This window comes from Alosa pseudoharengus, unplaced genomic scaffold, assembly GCF_046254945.1.
Source record: "Alosa pseudoharengus isolate Yale_2024_CS ecotype anadromous, Long Island Sound unplaced genomic scaffold, YU_APseudo_1.1 YU_APseudo_1.1_scf_2, whole genome shotgun sequence".
Classification (NCBI taxonomy): domain Eukaryota; kingdom Metazoa; phylum Chordata; class Actinopteri; order Clupeiformes; family Clupeidae; genus Alosa; species Alosa pseudoharengus.
The window spans coordinates 13700026-13717539 of record NW_027468663.1 but is presented as its reverse complement, the minus strand read 5'-3'; the positions used below and the strand labels follow the sequence as shown (position 1 = coordinate 13717539).

At 42.9% G+C, this 17514-nt stretch overlaps 2 protein-coding genes across 2 annotated transcripts in view; one reads left to right on the top strand and one right to left on the bottom strand.

The window, feature by feature from the left end:
- The window catches only part of eps15l1b (epidermal growth factor receptor pathway substrate 15-like 1b), a 117250-nt gene that overhangs the window by 37533 nt on the left and 62203 nt on the right, over positions 1-17514 (top strand). The window lies entirely within an intron of this gene.
- klf2b (Kruppel like factor 2b) lies at positions 1433-3868 on the bottom strand. The gene is made up of 3 exons (XM_076293802.1): positions 3549-3868; positions 2473-3397; positions 1433-2265 (listed from the first exon to the last, which is right to left on the bottom strand). The coding sequence occupies exons 1-3, from the start codon at positions 3624-3626 to the stop codon at positions 2090-2092; spliced, it is 1179 nt and encodes a 392-aa protein (XP_076149917.1). The 5' UTR covers positions 3627-3868; the 3' UTR covers positions 1433-2089.

The following is a 17514-nucleotide window of genomic DNA, read 5'->3' as shown; positions in this document are numbered from 1 at the left end:
CATCTTTGCAGGTGACATGACAAAGCCTTTCAGTGCTAGCTTTGCAGTACAAATGCAGCTTTAATGTGTCTTTGTAACTATGCTATGAAATAGTGGAAAATGGTGGCTTTTTTTCTTTCTTTTTTTGATATTCTACCAAATATGACGGTTTGAAAAAAGGAGAACACCATGTTTTTATTGAAGTGTGTCAAGACTTGTAGTAAAAGTTACTATGATGAGAACAAAAAAAGTGAAATGAGACTGCTACTTTTGCACTTCACTGAATTGTCTATTTATAGATGTGCCCGGAGCAAGCATTTCTTTTTTGCAGAAATGGAGTGATTTGTAAGAAAGATAACGATGAATGCCACACCATAGACTTCCCCGCAAGGGGATATTGACATCTAAATTGTAATGGACTCAAAAGTATATATTATTGTATTTATTGTGCTATTTTACTTGAGGTCAACTTATGAAAACATTCACATTCTAGTAATAGGACTTCAAATTGCCCTTTTCTGATTTACCTCTGTAGGACCATACTTTCCTAGAGGTCTGTCCAAGACGTTTGTCATGAGGTACACTTAGCTGAGCTCACCCCTTATTTTAAACTGGCTCCCTTGGCAGCTTTGTGAGTGTGCACAGTGGTGAGAAAGTGCTCGGCGTTGCCAAGCATCTGTTGAACATGGTTGGTTTTGGCAGTGAACAGTGAAATGTTGTGTGCAAGCATCTTGCCACCTGTAACAGACAATGCATCTCTCTCTCTCTCTCTCTCTCTCTCTCTCTCTCTCTCTCTCTCTCTCTGCCTCTGTCTCTCTCTCATCCTCATCTCTTGCCCTCCAATTTGCACCCACCAGCTCATCCTATGAATCCCTCCATCAGTGTGGGGCCCATGTGTGCAATTTTAGGATTTGAGGCCTTTGATGTCATCCCCATGCTCCCCCCGTCCTTCCCTCCCCCAGCACTCTGCTGCTGCTGGTGCTGCTGTGCCGAGCGTTGCGGCCCCTCTGTCCAGACGTATCTAAATTCACTCTCTGTAATTATGTAAATGTAATGTTTGTATTTATAGGGCGCAAGCCACATGCTACTGGCCTCAGCCCCTTTGCAGCTGGAAAGCATCACCCATGCGAAGTGGAATACCAAGTTCCCACTGGCTGAGTGGGGGCTCAGAATAGTAGTGTGTACCCTTGATTTCTCTGAATGCCTTGTTATGGTCCCTAGTCCCCATAAGCTGTGGCCTGGTACAGCTCAAATGTCTAGGGCATCATTTTCCAGTTTGGTTTAAAGCAGACCATAATAAGAGACTCTAGTTTAGGGTGAGCTTTAATATTCAAGGTGCCTCCCCCCCCCCCCCCCTTTCTTGCTTACTTTTTGCCCAACTTTCTCTTCCTACCACTTGACTGATTTCGAACACATTGAAGTGATCTTTCATAAACAGTGCAACAGACAGTGCTATATTCAAATTTAGTTTAATATTTACAATAAATACCCTACTTACAATATAAAATTTATATACACATTTGATAGAAAAAAACAGGACATCAAGCCCTGATTTGGTATTGTACACTGGGGCTTGAGAGTACAGTTATTGTACCTATATGATACAATTGTTTCAATAGAAATACATATACACCAAATCCATCATGACTTAAGGACTGTCTTGCAAAGAATGCACAAAGAGCTAGAGTCACTGAAACTTTAAGGCAGTTTCTAAACCAAAACATTGTCATATCACTGAGCTCATATTGTCAATCGAGATATTACTGTTTCTTTTTTTAACATTGCTAGTCAACAGGCTTGCCCTCATACAGTAGTTTGTACTCGTAAATAAAAAAGGCACTGTTATACACTGTTCCAGTTGAATACAAATATGTCAAAAGCCAACTTTTTCAAGTTGGTGGTGAAACCCCAATGTACACACACAAAAAGACATTTTCTTGCTCTTTCAATCGTAGTACCAGCTACATTTGTTAAAAAAATTATAACATTATAAATCTTTAAGAACGACTGAAAATGCCTTTGGAAATTAAATAAAAAAACACAATATTGTAAGGCAATTGACATAACAAATTCATGTTCTTCAACACTGTTGTCTCAGTCCTGCGTCCGTTCACATGTGACGCTTCATGTGCAGTGCCAGGTGGTCCGACCTGGAAAAGGCACGTTCGCAGAGGTGGCACTGAAAGGGACGGTGACCGGTGTGCTTGCGAAAGTGGCGCGTCAGCTCATCGGAACGAGCGAATTTCCATCCGCAGCCCTCCCAGTTGCAGTGATATGGCTTTTCACCTGTTAGAGAAGAAGGGGAGGATTTTAGTTACAGAGGAAATTAGTTACAGTTTGTTGACTTCACAGATAAGAGACTTTGTTTTTAAACTCCGTGATTGGTTGCGCGTAAAAACACAGAAGTTAATACTTGGCAAACTGTTCTGCAGGCACCATAGGCACTAAAGTGAAGAAATATCAAATATTTAACAAAAAATAAGCATTTCTTACCTGTGTGTGTGCGGTGATGAGCCTTGAGGTGTGAGCTCTTTGTGTAAGTTTTGCCACAGCCAGCGAAGGTACAGGTGTGCGTGGCAGTGCGCTTTCTTGGCCAGGAGCGACGTCCTCTCTTGGGCTTGGTGTCCAGAAGCTCGAGTGGCGACGACGGAGGTGTGAGCAGAGCTCTCTGCGAGCTCGGCTGCATCCCGAGACCGTCTTCGAACATACCGAACTGGTGCGCTCCCCGGTAGGGATGTGGCATCTGCTGAGGCGGCGGAGGAGCTGGGTGATGGGCATAAGCTGTGTAGGTCTGCGGGAAGATGTTGTGGCAGACTTGTGGCTGGCACTCAGAATTCCCTTGGTCATCCGGACTAAGTGGCGGAGTCATGTTGGCAGCTGCCCGTGGCGATATGGCAATACGGGGCTGCTCAAAAGACATCATGCATGAGACGTTGCCCTCTTGCTTAATTTTCTGACATGTCTGAGGGACCATGCCCATAACTGGTCCGTAACTGTCCATGGACGGCTCGACCTTGATGTCAACAAAGTCCTGTCTGGGAAACGGCGCTGAGTTGATGAGAAATCTTCCTTGAATTGTGCCATTGCTCGGCATGCCGTAACTGTCAACATCGACTCTCAAAAGTTCGGCCATGAGGCTGTTGTTGTAGGGTGGTGGAGGTGGGCTGGCATCGTTTGACTGGAAAGTGCCCATGCTGTTTACGGTTTGGTAAAGGTTGCACGGTTCCGTGCCGGCCATGGAATACTCCGCACCTGTGGCGAGCGCCCCGATGCAATCGGCGCCGGTTGTGTTGGCAAGAATAAACTCCAGATCTAAGTATTTACTCAGATCCTCGTCGTCCTTTCTTCCACGGTAACTGTCCATATTAAGTTCAGTGCAGTTGGAAGATACGGACTTGTCCGCTTCGTTTTTCCACCTCTGCAAAAAAATACAAGATGCGTTCTTTAGGGGGATTGTCTTTCAAGCCAAGAAAGTAAACACAGACAGAAAATACAAGGACTGTTTTTTTCAAGAATCGTTTAAACATTAATTTCATCACACAGGCAGAAAGTTGGAAACGCATACTTACTTGTTCCCAAAGTTTGTCCTTTTGGTTTGAGAATGTTGCTATTGATGGTAAAATGGTCCCAGATAAGGCCATCTCCATACGTCCAAAGTTCTGCTCTTGAGGTTAAAACGTGTGCCTTGCCTATACTTTGCTTTTCACAAGTCTTTAGAACTGACTAAAAACGGTCTACTTAAGTGTTCAAGTTTGTACAGCAGGAGATCCTCCTACCTTATAAATATTGCAGCTGAGTAGCTGGACCAATTGAGCGAGTGGAGGAAACACGTTCAGGATGGAGCCCTAAATTTAGCCCCAGTATATAAAGTGCAGCGCTCGCTTCTCGCAGATCAGTCTGTGTCCTTACGCTCATGCAAACCTATAAAGCTCTGTGGAGCTGCTAGATGACGCACAGTGGCCTGCCCCCTTTATGGGTTGGGTTGACGGGGCGGGAGTTAAGAGGTTGTAGAAAAAAAAGAGAAACGTTACGAGTGAAAGGCAACAGGCTATGCCACCATGTACAAGCCTACTGTAAATCGCTTAAACGAGAAACAAAGTGCCATAATTAACCTGTTTAAAGACAACATGTGACAGAAATAAGCTATGTCCACATTCTTCAGTCTGCCTTCTTGAAACTGGCAAGGATTTGTTAGATTTGAGAGGTTATGGCATATTCTGAGACATTTTCCAAAATTAGTCAGCATATGTAAAAATAAACAATGACAACACATTCTTTCATAGTAAAACATAGGTTGCAATCTTAAGAAAGTAGGTGAACAGTTTTTTTTTCTGATATTGTTATTGTTATGTTATTGTTATGTTATTCTTCTAAGGTGAGGTTGGAAAGGTAATGTTTCTTGTCGGTGGCGTTTGTTTTTGCCGTAGTTAGGGACAGAGGTCTGATGGAGCCTTAAAAATGCCATAAAGCAGGATTTTTTGCAGCCCTACTGCCCAAGTATCTATGAAAGAGAGAGAGCGAGAGAGAGAGAGAGAGAGAGAGAGAGAGAGAGAGAGTATCTATCTGCAAGGTACGCAGTCGATTGAGCTTTCAATACACATAATGCGTAATTGTTATTCATTCTGAGCGTTTGACACAGAAAAGCAAAGACATGCCATTTTCCCCATTGACATCTGCTGGAAGAGCCGAGGAGTCGTGGTCATTATCATCAGTACGAGCGCACCTTTATGTGTTCGCAGCAGGTTTGTCTAAACGCGGGCACCAGGCGCCAGCGTGATCATCTGTGCTTTTGATGGCCCCTCTCGTTCCCAGGGGCGGCCCATGTTAACCTTTATTTTGGAGCGCATTCAGGTGGTAATCAGGTGACGGGGGCTTAAGCTTTTCGAACGCCGATTTGAGGCGATTGTGGCTTTGTTTTGGAGGCTCATTAGTTTCGCTGATGATTGTCCCCAGAGATGCGACAAGATGACGCTAACTTACCAAGGGGTCAATTGCGTTCTTGCTTTGACATGGTCTATTGACATGGTCTATAACGTCCCATAATGTACGTTAAAGTAATGCAAGATTGGCTGCGTCTGTGGTGTAATTGCGTATCTTAGGCGGGTTATGTAGGCTAATCATTATCATCAACACAAACTCGTATTTTAATGTCAGCCTAGTTTAAGCAACTTCTTTTGGCCTGAAAACAACTGTTCAAAGGTGAAGTGAAGGGACGAGTGAGTATGATGACCAGGAGCGTGCGGTCCATATGGGCAGGTGGGGCAGCGAACTACCTGAAGCATCCTCCACAAAAAATTGTTCTTCAGAAAATCATTGCTCCAAGTCTACTTTTAATAATGTGATTGTCACATTAATTATCTATAGTTTCTGTAGGCTTTCCAACTATTTTTGGTCTATTGACATCAACTTTTGGATGATGGTGCCGATTCTCGTTGAGTTTAATGTGTCATGCAATGTTGGGGCAGGGCACCTCGACGATCGCATTCCTCAATAATGTATCGCATAACCCTGGCGTCTTCAATAAGGATTGCAATCCGCGCTAAAAGACGTCTGTATGGTCGTAAAGTAGTCTGCCATGGTCATATTCTAGAACTACTCAAATTATTCCGCCAGTTATAAATTAGGCCTATCGTTTCATTTCAAGATGCAGAAATGGCGAGTAGTGTTGCACCTGTTAACCGTGTTGAGTTTCTGTTAAAAAAAAATTGAGAGGTTTAAATTAGAAGATACATTAGCTAACCCTGGTGTCTTCCTTGGTTTAGTAGCTAGTGGATTTAATAGCATCTTTTGACAGCGCAAAAACGAGAAGGCAACGGTGTTCAAAGGTATGGCATAGGTTGCTGCCATGAGCTGAATGAGCTATATCCTATGGTCTAGTTTCTACAGCGAGTGGTCAGACAATTATCCATAACACCCAACTGTCTTGAGTTGCAGTTATAAAACCAAACTACTTAAAAATATTAGATAGTTAGCAGGCCAGACACAACAAAAAAAATAGTTTTGTTATGCTTCGCTGGTTTAACGTGATGAGAACGGTGCAAACTTAACTGATGGGTTACTGATCTACAATTCTGACTGTGACATGATTTAAGCATACAGCAAAGTCCTGTAAAATATGTAATTTTAATGTAGCTCAAAATGATAGGCTGTTAAAAAAAAAGTCAGACTTTCTGCCCTACCAAAATGTATGGTCACTGCACGCTACTGATGGTGAGTACGAAGTGGTGGACATGGGGATGCTTCTGGTCATACCAGCTCTACCTGTCAGGGCAGGAGAGCATCACAATGAGATAACTAAAAATCTAGAAGACACAAAAGCCTAATGGCTTTTCATTAACTTCCATTCCTGAAAGTATCAGGATTTTCTAGAGCTTTTAAAGAGACTCACTTTCTTTGTCTCTCTCTTTCTCTTTCTCTCTCTCTCTCTCTCTCTCTCTCTCTCTCTTTAACTGTGTCTTTGTGTGTGTGAGAGAGAGTGACATGCTGTGTGTTTACATGTGTTATGTGTAACTGAGATTAGAAGGGCAGTGTGGTGGTCCCCCATCTTATTTTATCTCTCTCTTTCTCTCGTTCTCTCTCTCTCTGTGTGTGAGAGAGAGACATGAGAAAGTGTTTGTATGAGTGTGTTTGCATAATTTCTTAGTAATTGAGATTAGAAGGGCAGTAGAATGGAGAGTGGTGTGGAGTGTGTGTGTGTGTGTGTGTGTGTTTGTGTGTGTATGTGTATGTGTATGTGTGTGTGTGTGTGTGTGTGTGTGTGTGTGTGTGTGTGTGTGTGTGTGTGTGTGTGTGTGTGTGTGTGTGTGTGTGTGTGTGTGTGTTGATTCACATGCTTGCTTGAATGTACAAAGTAGGCTACGTCACTGCTGAGTTCCAGGCAACCTGTAAGGGAAGGGAAGTGTGTCTGTCCGGCACGACCTGGCTCTCTGACTGCCTATACCTCTGTCTGTCCACACGGAGCCTCCTCAGAGTGTTCCCAATGCGCTCTCTCTCTTTCTCTCTCTCTTTCTCTCTCTCACCCCAGTTTCACCCCGTCACACAATCACCTGGGTGACACTTCACCCTCTTTTCTGCCTTCTACACATCCCTGTTCTTCCAAAACGTTCCAATAGTTTTCTCTTATATGGATATTTCCCTCAGAGATTGTAACACTGTGAGGTTATTGCTGGAGCATTCTGAACTGCAGTGGATAATGTTTGTAATAGAAAAAAAGTTGTCTGAGGAAACTTGTTTGAGAAATAAGTCCCTACTTGTTTAGTCTTTACACAGATCCACGAATTAGGGACGGAATGTTGACATTAGCCTGGTGCTTTAGCTGACATTTGTAATGGCATCTGCTACTGTAATGACAAATGGTTCAGTCTTGCTCAACCTTTACTGTACTGTACGCATGAGATAAATTGCTTAATGCAGTGTTTTCTTTGAACTTGCTTTGGAAATGTTTCCTACAAAATCTAGAATTATTTTTTTCTTTAACAGTCAGTTATGACTACTGCCCCCCCCCCCCCCTCCCCCCCAGGGGTCTCCGGCTGATGTGCTTCTCACTCCTACATGACAGGTTGTAGCGCATGCATGTCATTTTTATTTTGTGGTTCTTTTTTGGTTTTTATCACGCGTGTCGTGTGTGTGTGTGTGTGTGTGTGTGTGTGTGTGTGTGTGTGTGTGTGTGTACGTGTACGTGTGTACACGTGTGTGTACGTGTGTGTGTACGTGTGTGTGTACGTGTGTGTGTGTGTGTGTGTGTGTGTGTGTGTGTGTGTGTGTGTGTGTGTGTGTGTACGTGTGTACACGTGTGTGTACGTGTGTGTGTACGTGTGTGTGTACGTGTACGCGCACGCGCGCGTGTGTGTGTGTGTGTGTGTGTGTGTGTGTGTGTGTGTGTGTGTGTGTGTGTGTGTGTACGTGTGTGTGTACGTGTGTGTGTACGTGTACGCGCGCGCGCGTGTGTGTGTGTGTGTGTGTGTGTGTGTGTGTGTGTGTGTGTGTGTGTGTGTGTGTGTGTGTGTGTGTGTGTGTGTGTGTGTGTACGCGCGCGCGTGTGTGTGTGTGTGTGTGTGTGTGTACGCATGTGTGTGTACGCGTGTGTGTGTACGCGTGTGTGTGTACGCGCGCGTGTGTGTGTGTGTGTGTGTGTGTGTGTGTGTGTGTGTGTGTGTGTGTGTGTGTGTGTGTGTGTGTGTGTGTGTGTGTGTGTGTGTGTGTGTGTGTGTGTGTGTGTGTGTGTGTGTTCAAGAAACATAAGCCATGCCCTTGGCTTTGTAAGCACCTGTTTTTGTACCTGTTGAGCAACAGGATTACCTCCAACACCCCATTGAACAACAAATGGACAGAGGTTATTGACTGATCATGCAGTCTTTATGCATTGGATGTCAAACTGCCACCCTTTCACTCGAATACATGTGAGATGCCTTCGGTTATTCAATCTTATCTTACCCAAATCATTTCACTTCCCTTCCAGAGTTCTGCCTCTCTTGACAGTGAGGTTAGACATTTCGAAATGATTTGTGGGATATCTTGGTGATTTATCAATACTCTCTGGTAGATCATTGCAAAATGGTGTACCAATAGACATCTATATATTTTTAGATATGGGAAGTGTTTTTATGCTGCATCCTTAAATTGTATACAGACATTCTTGAGAGCAGTTTGAACTTCCTTGAGTTGAACCAAAGAACAGATGAAAACTAAGTGCTGTCAGAGAACAGAACGCATAAGGAAAACCCCAACAAAACCAAGGAACAGCAGTCAAACAAACCTCCATCAGTATTCTTTTTTCCTTCTTTTCTGATGTCATTTGAGGTGTAAAACCTCTGGCATGACTTATTGTGAAGACAGACACTGGCATTCATATTTTCTTTTCTAGATCTTAAAGTCATGATACCTCCCACACAAAACATCATAGCACCCGGGCTGGATTGTCTGAGCCATTTTGGCGCTTGATACTGAGCTCAGACATGCTCTAGCCCATCCACACATTATAATTCAGCTTTTAACTGATGGCCCGTGGGAGTGCGATGTTTCAGTTGGATTCACAGACCTTTACTCATGTGTGGGTGAAATTTATAGTGTTTGTTTGGGCACTTAAGATTCCCAACTATTGTCTCGTCTTCTGCGTTGGTTGAATGGGACCCGCTAGCTGAGCTCACCACCCCCCTTTCTTTGCTGAGCTCAGGAGCTGCCGCTACCGCGGCCGCGTGCTCATGGAAAGATTTCCCGAGGCTTTCCCAGCCGGGGTGAGAGCGAGAGAGACGGGAAGCCTCGCAGCCACACAGCGAGGCATCCTGTCGGAGCAACAAGCGCCTGTGAGTGTGCATGTGTGAGTGACTGAGTGTGAGAGGGAGAGGGACTGCTTATATAGCCCAGTTATTTTTATCCACACACCCCTCGCTCATTACTGAGTTTCCTCCCCCGGAACACTCAGGAAGCCCGCGGCTCCATTTCCTGTCCACACGCGGCCAGATTCGAAAAGAATCAAAGAACGATAGCATTGAGACTGGCCGTCTCCGCGAGGGAAAACAGCGCACAGCGGAGGAATGGGAGTCAGCGGAGGCTGGCACGTGTGCTCACGACCCCTCCGCTCAAAGAGCTGGCCCCCCTCCAGCTCTAATTTCAGGGCACCTCAAATATTTGTGGAAAAGTTCTCTGGAATAGCTCGCCAGCCCCTCGCTCTGTTTTTCCATGACCTGCACCTGAGTGGTGCTCTGTGTTCCTGCTCTGTTTGTTGAATAAAACGTCACCGCCAAATAGGAGCCCAGTTTTAGAACAAAAAAAGATAACAAACAACTCCAAAAAGCACAATAGGAAAATAAAAAACAAAAAAGAAACTAAACAACTAACCCACAACCAATTGGTAATTTTTGTATTTCAAATTGGCGGTTGTTTGAGATCAGATGTCATGGATATTTTGTGTAATGTCATGGATATTTTATGTAAGGTGATTTAAGAATGAAATTCTTGACCAGATTTTATTCAGAATTAGCCTGGAAATCAAGACCCTGGAAATCTAGAAAGATTAAAGATTAAAAGATTAAATTAAAATTGTGATCCCACACGAACTCTGGATGTTCAGGGTAATTCAGAACTACATAGCTCACTCATTTATGGATATACTTAAACTTCTGAGTATATTGCAGATCTTGTAGGTGTGTGTGTGTACACATGTACTGTGTGTGTAAAAGGTTATACTAATTGCAGTTTGAAAATAGAGTCTTGGCCAAAAAGCTGTGTAATATTTATGGATAAGTAGCAACACATTGTCATATTAACAAATCACTGCATTTTTTCACCAAGGCAACTTTGACGTATGTTCAACAGACAGAGCGTTGTCGCATCCTGCCATTGTTCCGTGTGCTGATAGAGTTGCACAATATCACCCACATCACAGTAGCATTGGCAGCTGATTACATTCGAGAACAAAGGACTAAGATATAATAATATGATAAAGATATACACAACATGGCTATTTGACTCTAGAGGCAGTTGTGTTTGTACACTTCCAGCTGCATCCCAGGCCTGTAGAATAAGCCTTGCTTATGGTTTTGTAAAACACAGGTTTTAAAAATTGTGTTTGTGCTGAGTGGTTGGCATTCCAGGCATGTTGTGTTCTATTAACACCTTTCCATTTCTTGGCTGGTGCTCCCCTCCCCCTTACAGGTCTAAGAGGTACTTGTTATGTGTTCAGTGTCCAACCCGTATTCACCCCCCTCCCCCCGCCCCCCCAACACACACACACACCTTCCTCTTGTAGCTATGCAGCCATGCAGCTCAAACAAACATTTTAGCAGTGACATAGTGAGGTGCTGTGTCCTTATTAGCTGTTACTTAGAACAGTAGCAATGTCCTGGCTTTGCACTAGAGTAAGGCCTATAGTTTAGGAGGCGTTTGTGGATTATTGTGTTGTCCATAGTTCTTCCCCAAAATGCATTGATTCAAATGGACCTTTCAAGGCCAAGGCCATTAGTTTTGCAATAGACTTGAGATTTTCCGCATATGGGGGACTAAATCTGGTCCTGGCACTGAGTAAACTCCTCTACGTGTATCACAGCCAGCAGATGCAGACTGATTGCCACAAATGACAGGAAGTTCTTTAATTTTTTGAATCGTTGGGTGAATCATGAATTGCATAAATTTGGACAGACAAGACTGACAATGATCTTTGCTGTCATAAAATGAATGTGTTTCATTCATTTCCAGCTCTCTATAAATCACAGTGTGGCCACTGCAGAGACCACAGCTGAGTGGAGTCAGTAATGTGGGATCAAATCACATCTGGCATAACAATGCACAAGGCTATGAGGATATTCATAGCGGGGCACAGAAACACTGCATTGACTACAGCATTTCTTGTTGGGATAGAGTGTTGAAATAGAGTAATGAAAACCAGGTATAAAGACGCCAGAAAACCTGATTGATGACAGCAATTCAAAGAGTACTGTAGTCTTTCATACTTCACAAACTAATTTGGCTCAGACAGTGTGAGCCTTTTTTTTTTAGTAGGCCTAGAATTTGCATGTTTTTTGTAAAACTTTCATTTTCCCCCCATGAGACGTGAAACATTTTTCTTTTCACTGCTAATGAGTAGCGCTAGCAGTGCGAGTGACAGCGGATCTCTGTTTCACGTCTCCTGCATGGATCTACAGCTGCAGACCTGGCCACTATTGGTGATAAACATACCTCCGATGCCAGGCTAACATGTACCAGCTGCACAAACAAGCACAGCCCAGGTTCAGCTCAGATACGTATGCAGCCCGACACTCTCCACACACTGGTTCTCTCCTCTGCATGTGCACATACACCTGGCCTCTTTACAAAAAATAATAGTGCAGGTAGCAAGTACTCTTAAGAAAGTGCAGTCAAATTATTAATACAGTATAATCTTATGTTTAGGACAAGTTCGGTATTTTACACTTAAAGCCCTGTTTTCAGATAGTTTATGATTAAATAGAACGTTTAAGATTGAAATTTGGACACATGCTGCTGTCCTGAGAATTTTCGGTTTCTGTGGTAGCGCCTCCCCTCCTCCACAACGCTGCATAGGTGCACTGGAACAATCCTTCCTAAAACGCATTTAACTTTTGTTTACAAAGACTTGAAACTCACCGAGTGGTCAGGGGTGTTCACTGATATGCTCACACAAAAATCGCTGCAAAAGATTCTTTCCAACAGGTTTTATTGTAGTTTTTGTCCAACTCCATTGACTTGTATTGGATGTGCTGTGAAGTACGGTATTACTCCGCTGCCGGAAACGGTTATGGGGTTGTTTGTATTCTCTCTGTAGTCTTATGCAGTCGCGGTATCGTAGGCTACTACGCTATCCAAATTATTGTCACGTCCAAACATGGCTAATGCTAAAATGTCTTGGAACTTGCACGATGTGAATGATAGCCTACGTGAATCATTACGTTTTCATCATGAAAGTTCCACAGCCAAAAAAATAGTAAACGTACAACATCATGTAGCCAAATTATTCATGTAGGCTAGTGTTAGGCTTATGATGTTAACAGGTTATGGACATAACAAATAAGTTCATTTTCCGCCTGTTACAAACATTACGTTACAAAATGTCAACCTTACCCCAAGTTCTTCCAACTCTGTCGTCCCAGGAGGTAATGTGGGAACCGCGTATTTCTCAGGCGAAAGAGCTTTTTGGGCGATTTCTTTCGACCTCCAGCGAAGTTCAGTAAAATGCAGACCGCAGAGACACGGTGATCAGCTTTCTGCAGATTCTCAACAGGTGTTAGGGCCAATTTATCTTTTTGTTTTAGTTTACTTAATGTCGTCTCCCCCTGCTGGTTCTGACAACACAAGCCACGACACACCTGCAGGAAGACTATATAGACTAGGGTTGCAAAGGGGCGGAAAACTTACGGTAAATTTCCGGAAACTTTCCGGAAATTTACCATGGGAAGTTAAGCTGGGGAATTTTGTAAATATTCCAAATTGGAAACTATCATGGAAATAAAGGAAATTATGGGAATTAATGGGAATTTACGGGAATTAACTGGGAATTTTGGGTAATTCATACAAACTGTTTCATATACAAACATTAACATTTTGTTTCGTAATAAGCAATATGATTTGTATGTTCGTATTTTTGCTTAGCTTAGCATACAAAGCTGGCTAGCATGCTAGCAGGAATCCCATTCTCTGCCTATGGTTTACTAGCGTGCTAAACTAGCAGCAATGAATTGCCCAAGATACACCATGCCACTCAACAACAAAATCTGATTGGTTGGAACATTTTTCCCCATGCATATAAATGCACCATAGGTTTCCTTTATGTCTAGCAGCCTACAGTATGCCGATTGTTGTGTGCATGTGATTGACATGTGCAAGGTAGAAATTCGACTGAAATTGCATTAAATCAGGTTGTTTTAACTAATATTAGACTGCAAGATAGGGTTTTGTCCACTACATTTAAGTTCCCTGTTATAGTCTAACTTTCCCAGTTTAACTAAAAATTCCCAGTTTATTCCCATTAATTCCCGTTTATTCCTGTTAATTCCCATATATTCCCGTTAATTCCCATGGAAAGTTTCCAACTTTGAAAATTCCCGGAATTTTGCAACCCTAATATAGACTGACAGGAAGTGCGGCCTAGGCAGGTGCTTGATTAGGAAAACGCTAGTCAGCGGGAGAACGAACAGTTTTTTGACCACTCTATTTCACGCTATTTGAGATTCATATTAAGAATATAGGATAAAGGACCTTCATTTACATTGATTTGCATTCATACACTATCTAGGATAGTTTTCAGTTAGGTTTAGAGGGATAGAGAATCCTATTTAAGTTGAAAGTTTTGGATTATTATTTCTACATTTGAACGTGCGTCAAGCATTCCCCTCATCTGGCTCGCGTGGTGGCCTGAAAACCCCAGAAATTCCAGCCACAACTTTAGCCTTTCTGGATCGTTGAAAGGAAGTCTGTGACAACTTCTTTTTGCTTCAAATTTTCCCGCAATTCGGAACTGCACAAAATCGCCTCATTTTTAGCTGTCTGTTGCAAAATACTTCAAGACAGCGATCTTCTGCTTCTTCTGTGTATTCAATGAAATGCCAGTGGTTTGCTTGTAATTGGCAAGATGGTGTAAGGTGCATTATCGCCACCAACTGGGCTGGAGTGTCTATTATTTAAGCTCTCAACGGAAGAATGTATGGGTGTGAGGCATTGGGAAACATAGCTCCACAGTTTTACAACGCATGGTAAAACACCTGTTGGAAAGCATGTTTTGCTGCGATTTTTGTGTGAGCATATCAGCGAACACCCCTGACCACTCGGTGAGTTTCACGTCTTTGTAAATGAAAGTTTAATGCGTTTTAGGAAGGATTGTTCCAGTGCACCTATGCAGCGTTGTGGAGGAGGGGGGGGGGCGCTACCACAGAAACCGAAAATTCTCAGGACAGCAGCATGTGTCCAAATTTCAATCTTAAACGTTCTATTTAATCATAAACTATCTGAAAACAGGGCTTTAAGTGTAAAATACCGAACTTGTCCTTTAAGATGTAGGGTACCTGAGACTAGAGAGTTGTATTTCATTTTCATAGCTCTTCATGTAAGTATTGGTTAGGGTTAAGGTTAGGGTTAGGGTTAAGGTTAGGGTTGGGGTTAGGGTTAGGGTTATGAGACAGAGCCAATATTCAGTTTCATAATCAGACATGTAATAATTGAAGTAAACAAGGCATTTTCAATCTACGTAATATTCACACCATTGTACGCTGACACTGCGTAGATGTTTTTGAGGTAGATTTTTTATCTATTATACTGTTTTTTGGATTGTTTGTGCCCACAGCAAATGCATGAGTCGATTCTTGTATTTTCTTCAGCTGGCTCTGTGTTGCCAGATGTGTACTTTGGTTGATTAGAATCGCCTGACATGACTGACATTCCAGAGAGCCATTCCCCAGAAATCCTCCAAGCTTGGGAAAAAGATGTTGGATCCTACCACACTTGATCGACTGTTTTCAAGATAGCCACAATGGATGGCTTGGAATCTAACATCAATTTCCTCTTGTCTAAAGACAGGGACTCCATCAAACTTCCTCTTTTCAAACTTTCAAAGACATGGGGGGAGATTCCTGTTTACCTTCCAATATGAATGTTTGTTTATTTATTTGTTAGAAAACAGACTTTCAATATCTCCATGAAATATAAGATAATGTGTATGTGTGTTTTGTGAGAATGTGTTTGTGTGTATGTGTTTGTTTGTGTGTGTTTGTGTTTGTGTTTGTGTTTGTGTGTATGTGTGTGTATATGTGTTTGTATGTATGTGTATGTGTGGCTGACCTTAGTAATCTGTGAGTCTCCCGATGACCTCAGCTCTCTCTTTCCATCTGCCTCAGCTTAGGCTGGCCAGTAGGCTATACGTGATGACCCTGAAGTTCAGCGTGGAACTTTGAGCAACACTCCTCATTCACCCACGCCCAATTCAAATAATCATCATGAATTTTGTGACTCATTGTTCAGACCTCTCATGCGTTCTTGATCATATTTCAGCTCTTGTGTGGACAAGTACTGTATATAGATGGTTTTATTTAAAGAACTATGTGTACATGTGGATAGTTCAGTAGTAACAGTATTTTGTATTAGTGGTACTCAATCTCAATTTCCTTCAATTTCCTCCAATATAAAATGTAGTATACTGTACATATAGTGTTTATGAAACAGGCGTAGAGTCCCCCATTTAGGACTGTTGTATTCAGGTGTGAGATATTAGCCTTAAGATCCCAGATCTTGCAACCTTGAACAACCTCTGCCATACAGGTTACTGAGTGCTCTAGTCCCCTTTGCTCAGCTGAGGAAGCCCAGGCTGAATGTGTCACCGTGCCAACCTGCTGAATCTGCTGACTCATCATCTGTGCAAACGGTGTCTCCCTCCAGCTGGGCAGTCAGGGCATGTGTGCTGCTTTCAGAACCAATCATTGGTCTGCTGGGATAAGTGTATCATTTTTGCTCTGGTCAATGTCTGATCGCTAAAGCATTTACACAGGAAGGGTTGTGCACTTCCTTATCGAGTCATTGTACAGTAAGATGTTTCTCAGGGAATATGAAACTGTTTCTGTCATAACCGGAGCCTAGGCGTCAAATAACATAATATTGGAACTCATCCCAAAAATGGTCAAAGGAAAGTCAGGACTGAGTCTTATGTGTTGGCCCCCACACACCCACCTGGAATCCTTTGGCTGGCTTTATTTTGCCGTCATTAAAGATTGTGGCTTTGAAGTTAGGTCTGATTTAAGAAAGCTGATCTGAAAATAAATGTAAAGATATGCTAAGACAGATAGATACATAGATAATAGATAGATTGATGGATAGATAGATATTTCATTGATCTTGAAGGAAAATAAATGTAAAACAAATCTTCTAGATTGAGTATCTGGATGTTAAGTTTATTGGTGCTCAGTTCAATGGGAGATCCTGTTGTTACATAACAGATGCGGACAGAGGAAGTGACAGTTTTGTGAGTGTCTGTGTTGAGAGAATAAAACCAGTTAAAAACAGTTAGGCTGATCAGGGAGTACCCTGGGGTGTTACCCCCCTACTGACTAATTGTGAAGGTTGGGCTTGGCTGGTCTGTTACATCCTTGGTCGAGATCTCTCTCAAATCTGATATAATGCGGTGAGGCAGAGGGTGGACGCACGCGAGATGTGACCACGGCACGTGCCAGTCCCAATCTTGCTAGTCTTCCACGAGCCGGTGCCTCTCGGTCCTCACCTCCAAAACTGTCGGTCCAATGGGCGTGCTTTTGTTTCGACCTCGAAACGAAATCAAACAAAGTGATTTTTTTTTTTTCACTGACTTTCGGAATTAGTGGCAAAGGTAACGAACGCGAGCCGCGTTGCTGTGGGCGCACGGCGCGTGGCAGGAAGCGGTGGGGCCTGTGGTGAGCTGCCTTCCTCTCGGGGCCGTCGCACCCCTGCACCGCTCGCTCAACCAGACGATCCCAACTGATGAACTGTGTCACTTTCTGCCACCACAGACACACTGACACTGCCATACGTTGACTCAAAACCCCCACAAAACTTCTTTCATCTATACAAATGATCTGCACCGGTTGAAGACTTCAGTTGGTTTATGTTGTCATTTGAATGGCCGTTGTGTTTTTTCTACAAAAATGAATAAGTTGAGTGTTGGAGGAGCGGTAAATATTGTGCTTAACTAGGTGGAAGTCAGAGTGTGAATCCGTTGATGTGGGTTTTAGCAAACTCTTTCACTGTAAAATGCTTGCTCATATATCGTCTATACCTGAGTCGGCAACTCTTCTCTCTCCTTTCAACGAATTAGTCATCAGTGAAAGGAACAGACTGGAAACAATGTTCTACCCTATAGTGATTTTTAATGACATTTGAACAGTGTGATGGATTGGTGTAGAAAGGCACCAACATGAGAACAAGACTAAGCAACAATAGCGCACTGTTCAATGCATTACCGGCAATCCAGACTCAGATTGCTAGCTATCAATGGTTGATATAATTATCAATAGCTATCAGGGTTATGCACAATTCCAGAATTTAATTGAAACTGGCTTTTAAATCCCA

Bases quoted from the DNA above. Each gene is read 5' to 3' on its own strand.
- klf2b (XM_076293802.1), bottom strand. From the start codon at position 3,626: ATGGAGATGGCCTTATCTGGGACCATTTTACCATCAATAGCAACATTC. The intron at 3,398-3,548 runs GTAAGTATGCGT...ATTTTTTTGCAG, and splicing joins AGGACAAACTTTGGGAACAA to AGGTGGAAAAACGAAGCGGA. The intron at 2,266-2,472 runs GTAAGAAATGCT...CTTCTCTAACAG, and splicing joins TCATCACCGCACACACACAG to GTGAAAAGCCATATCACTGC.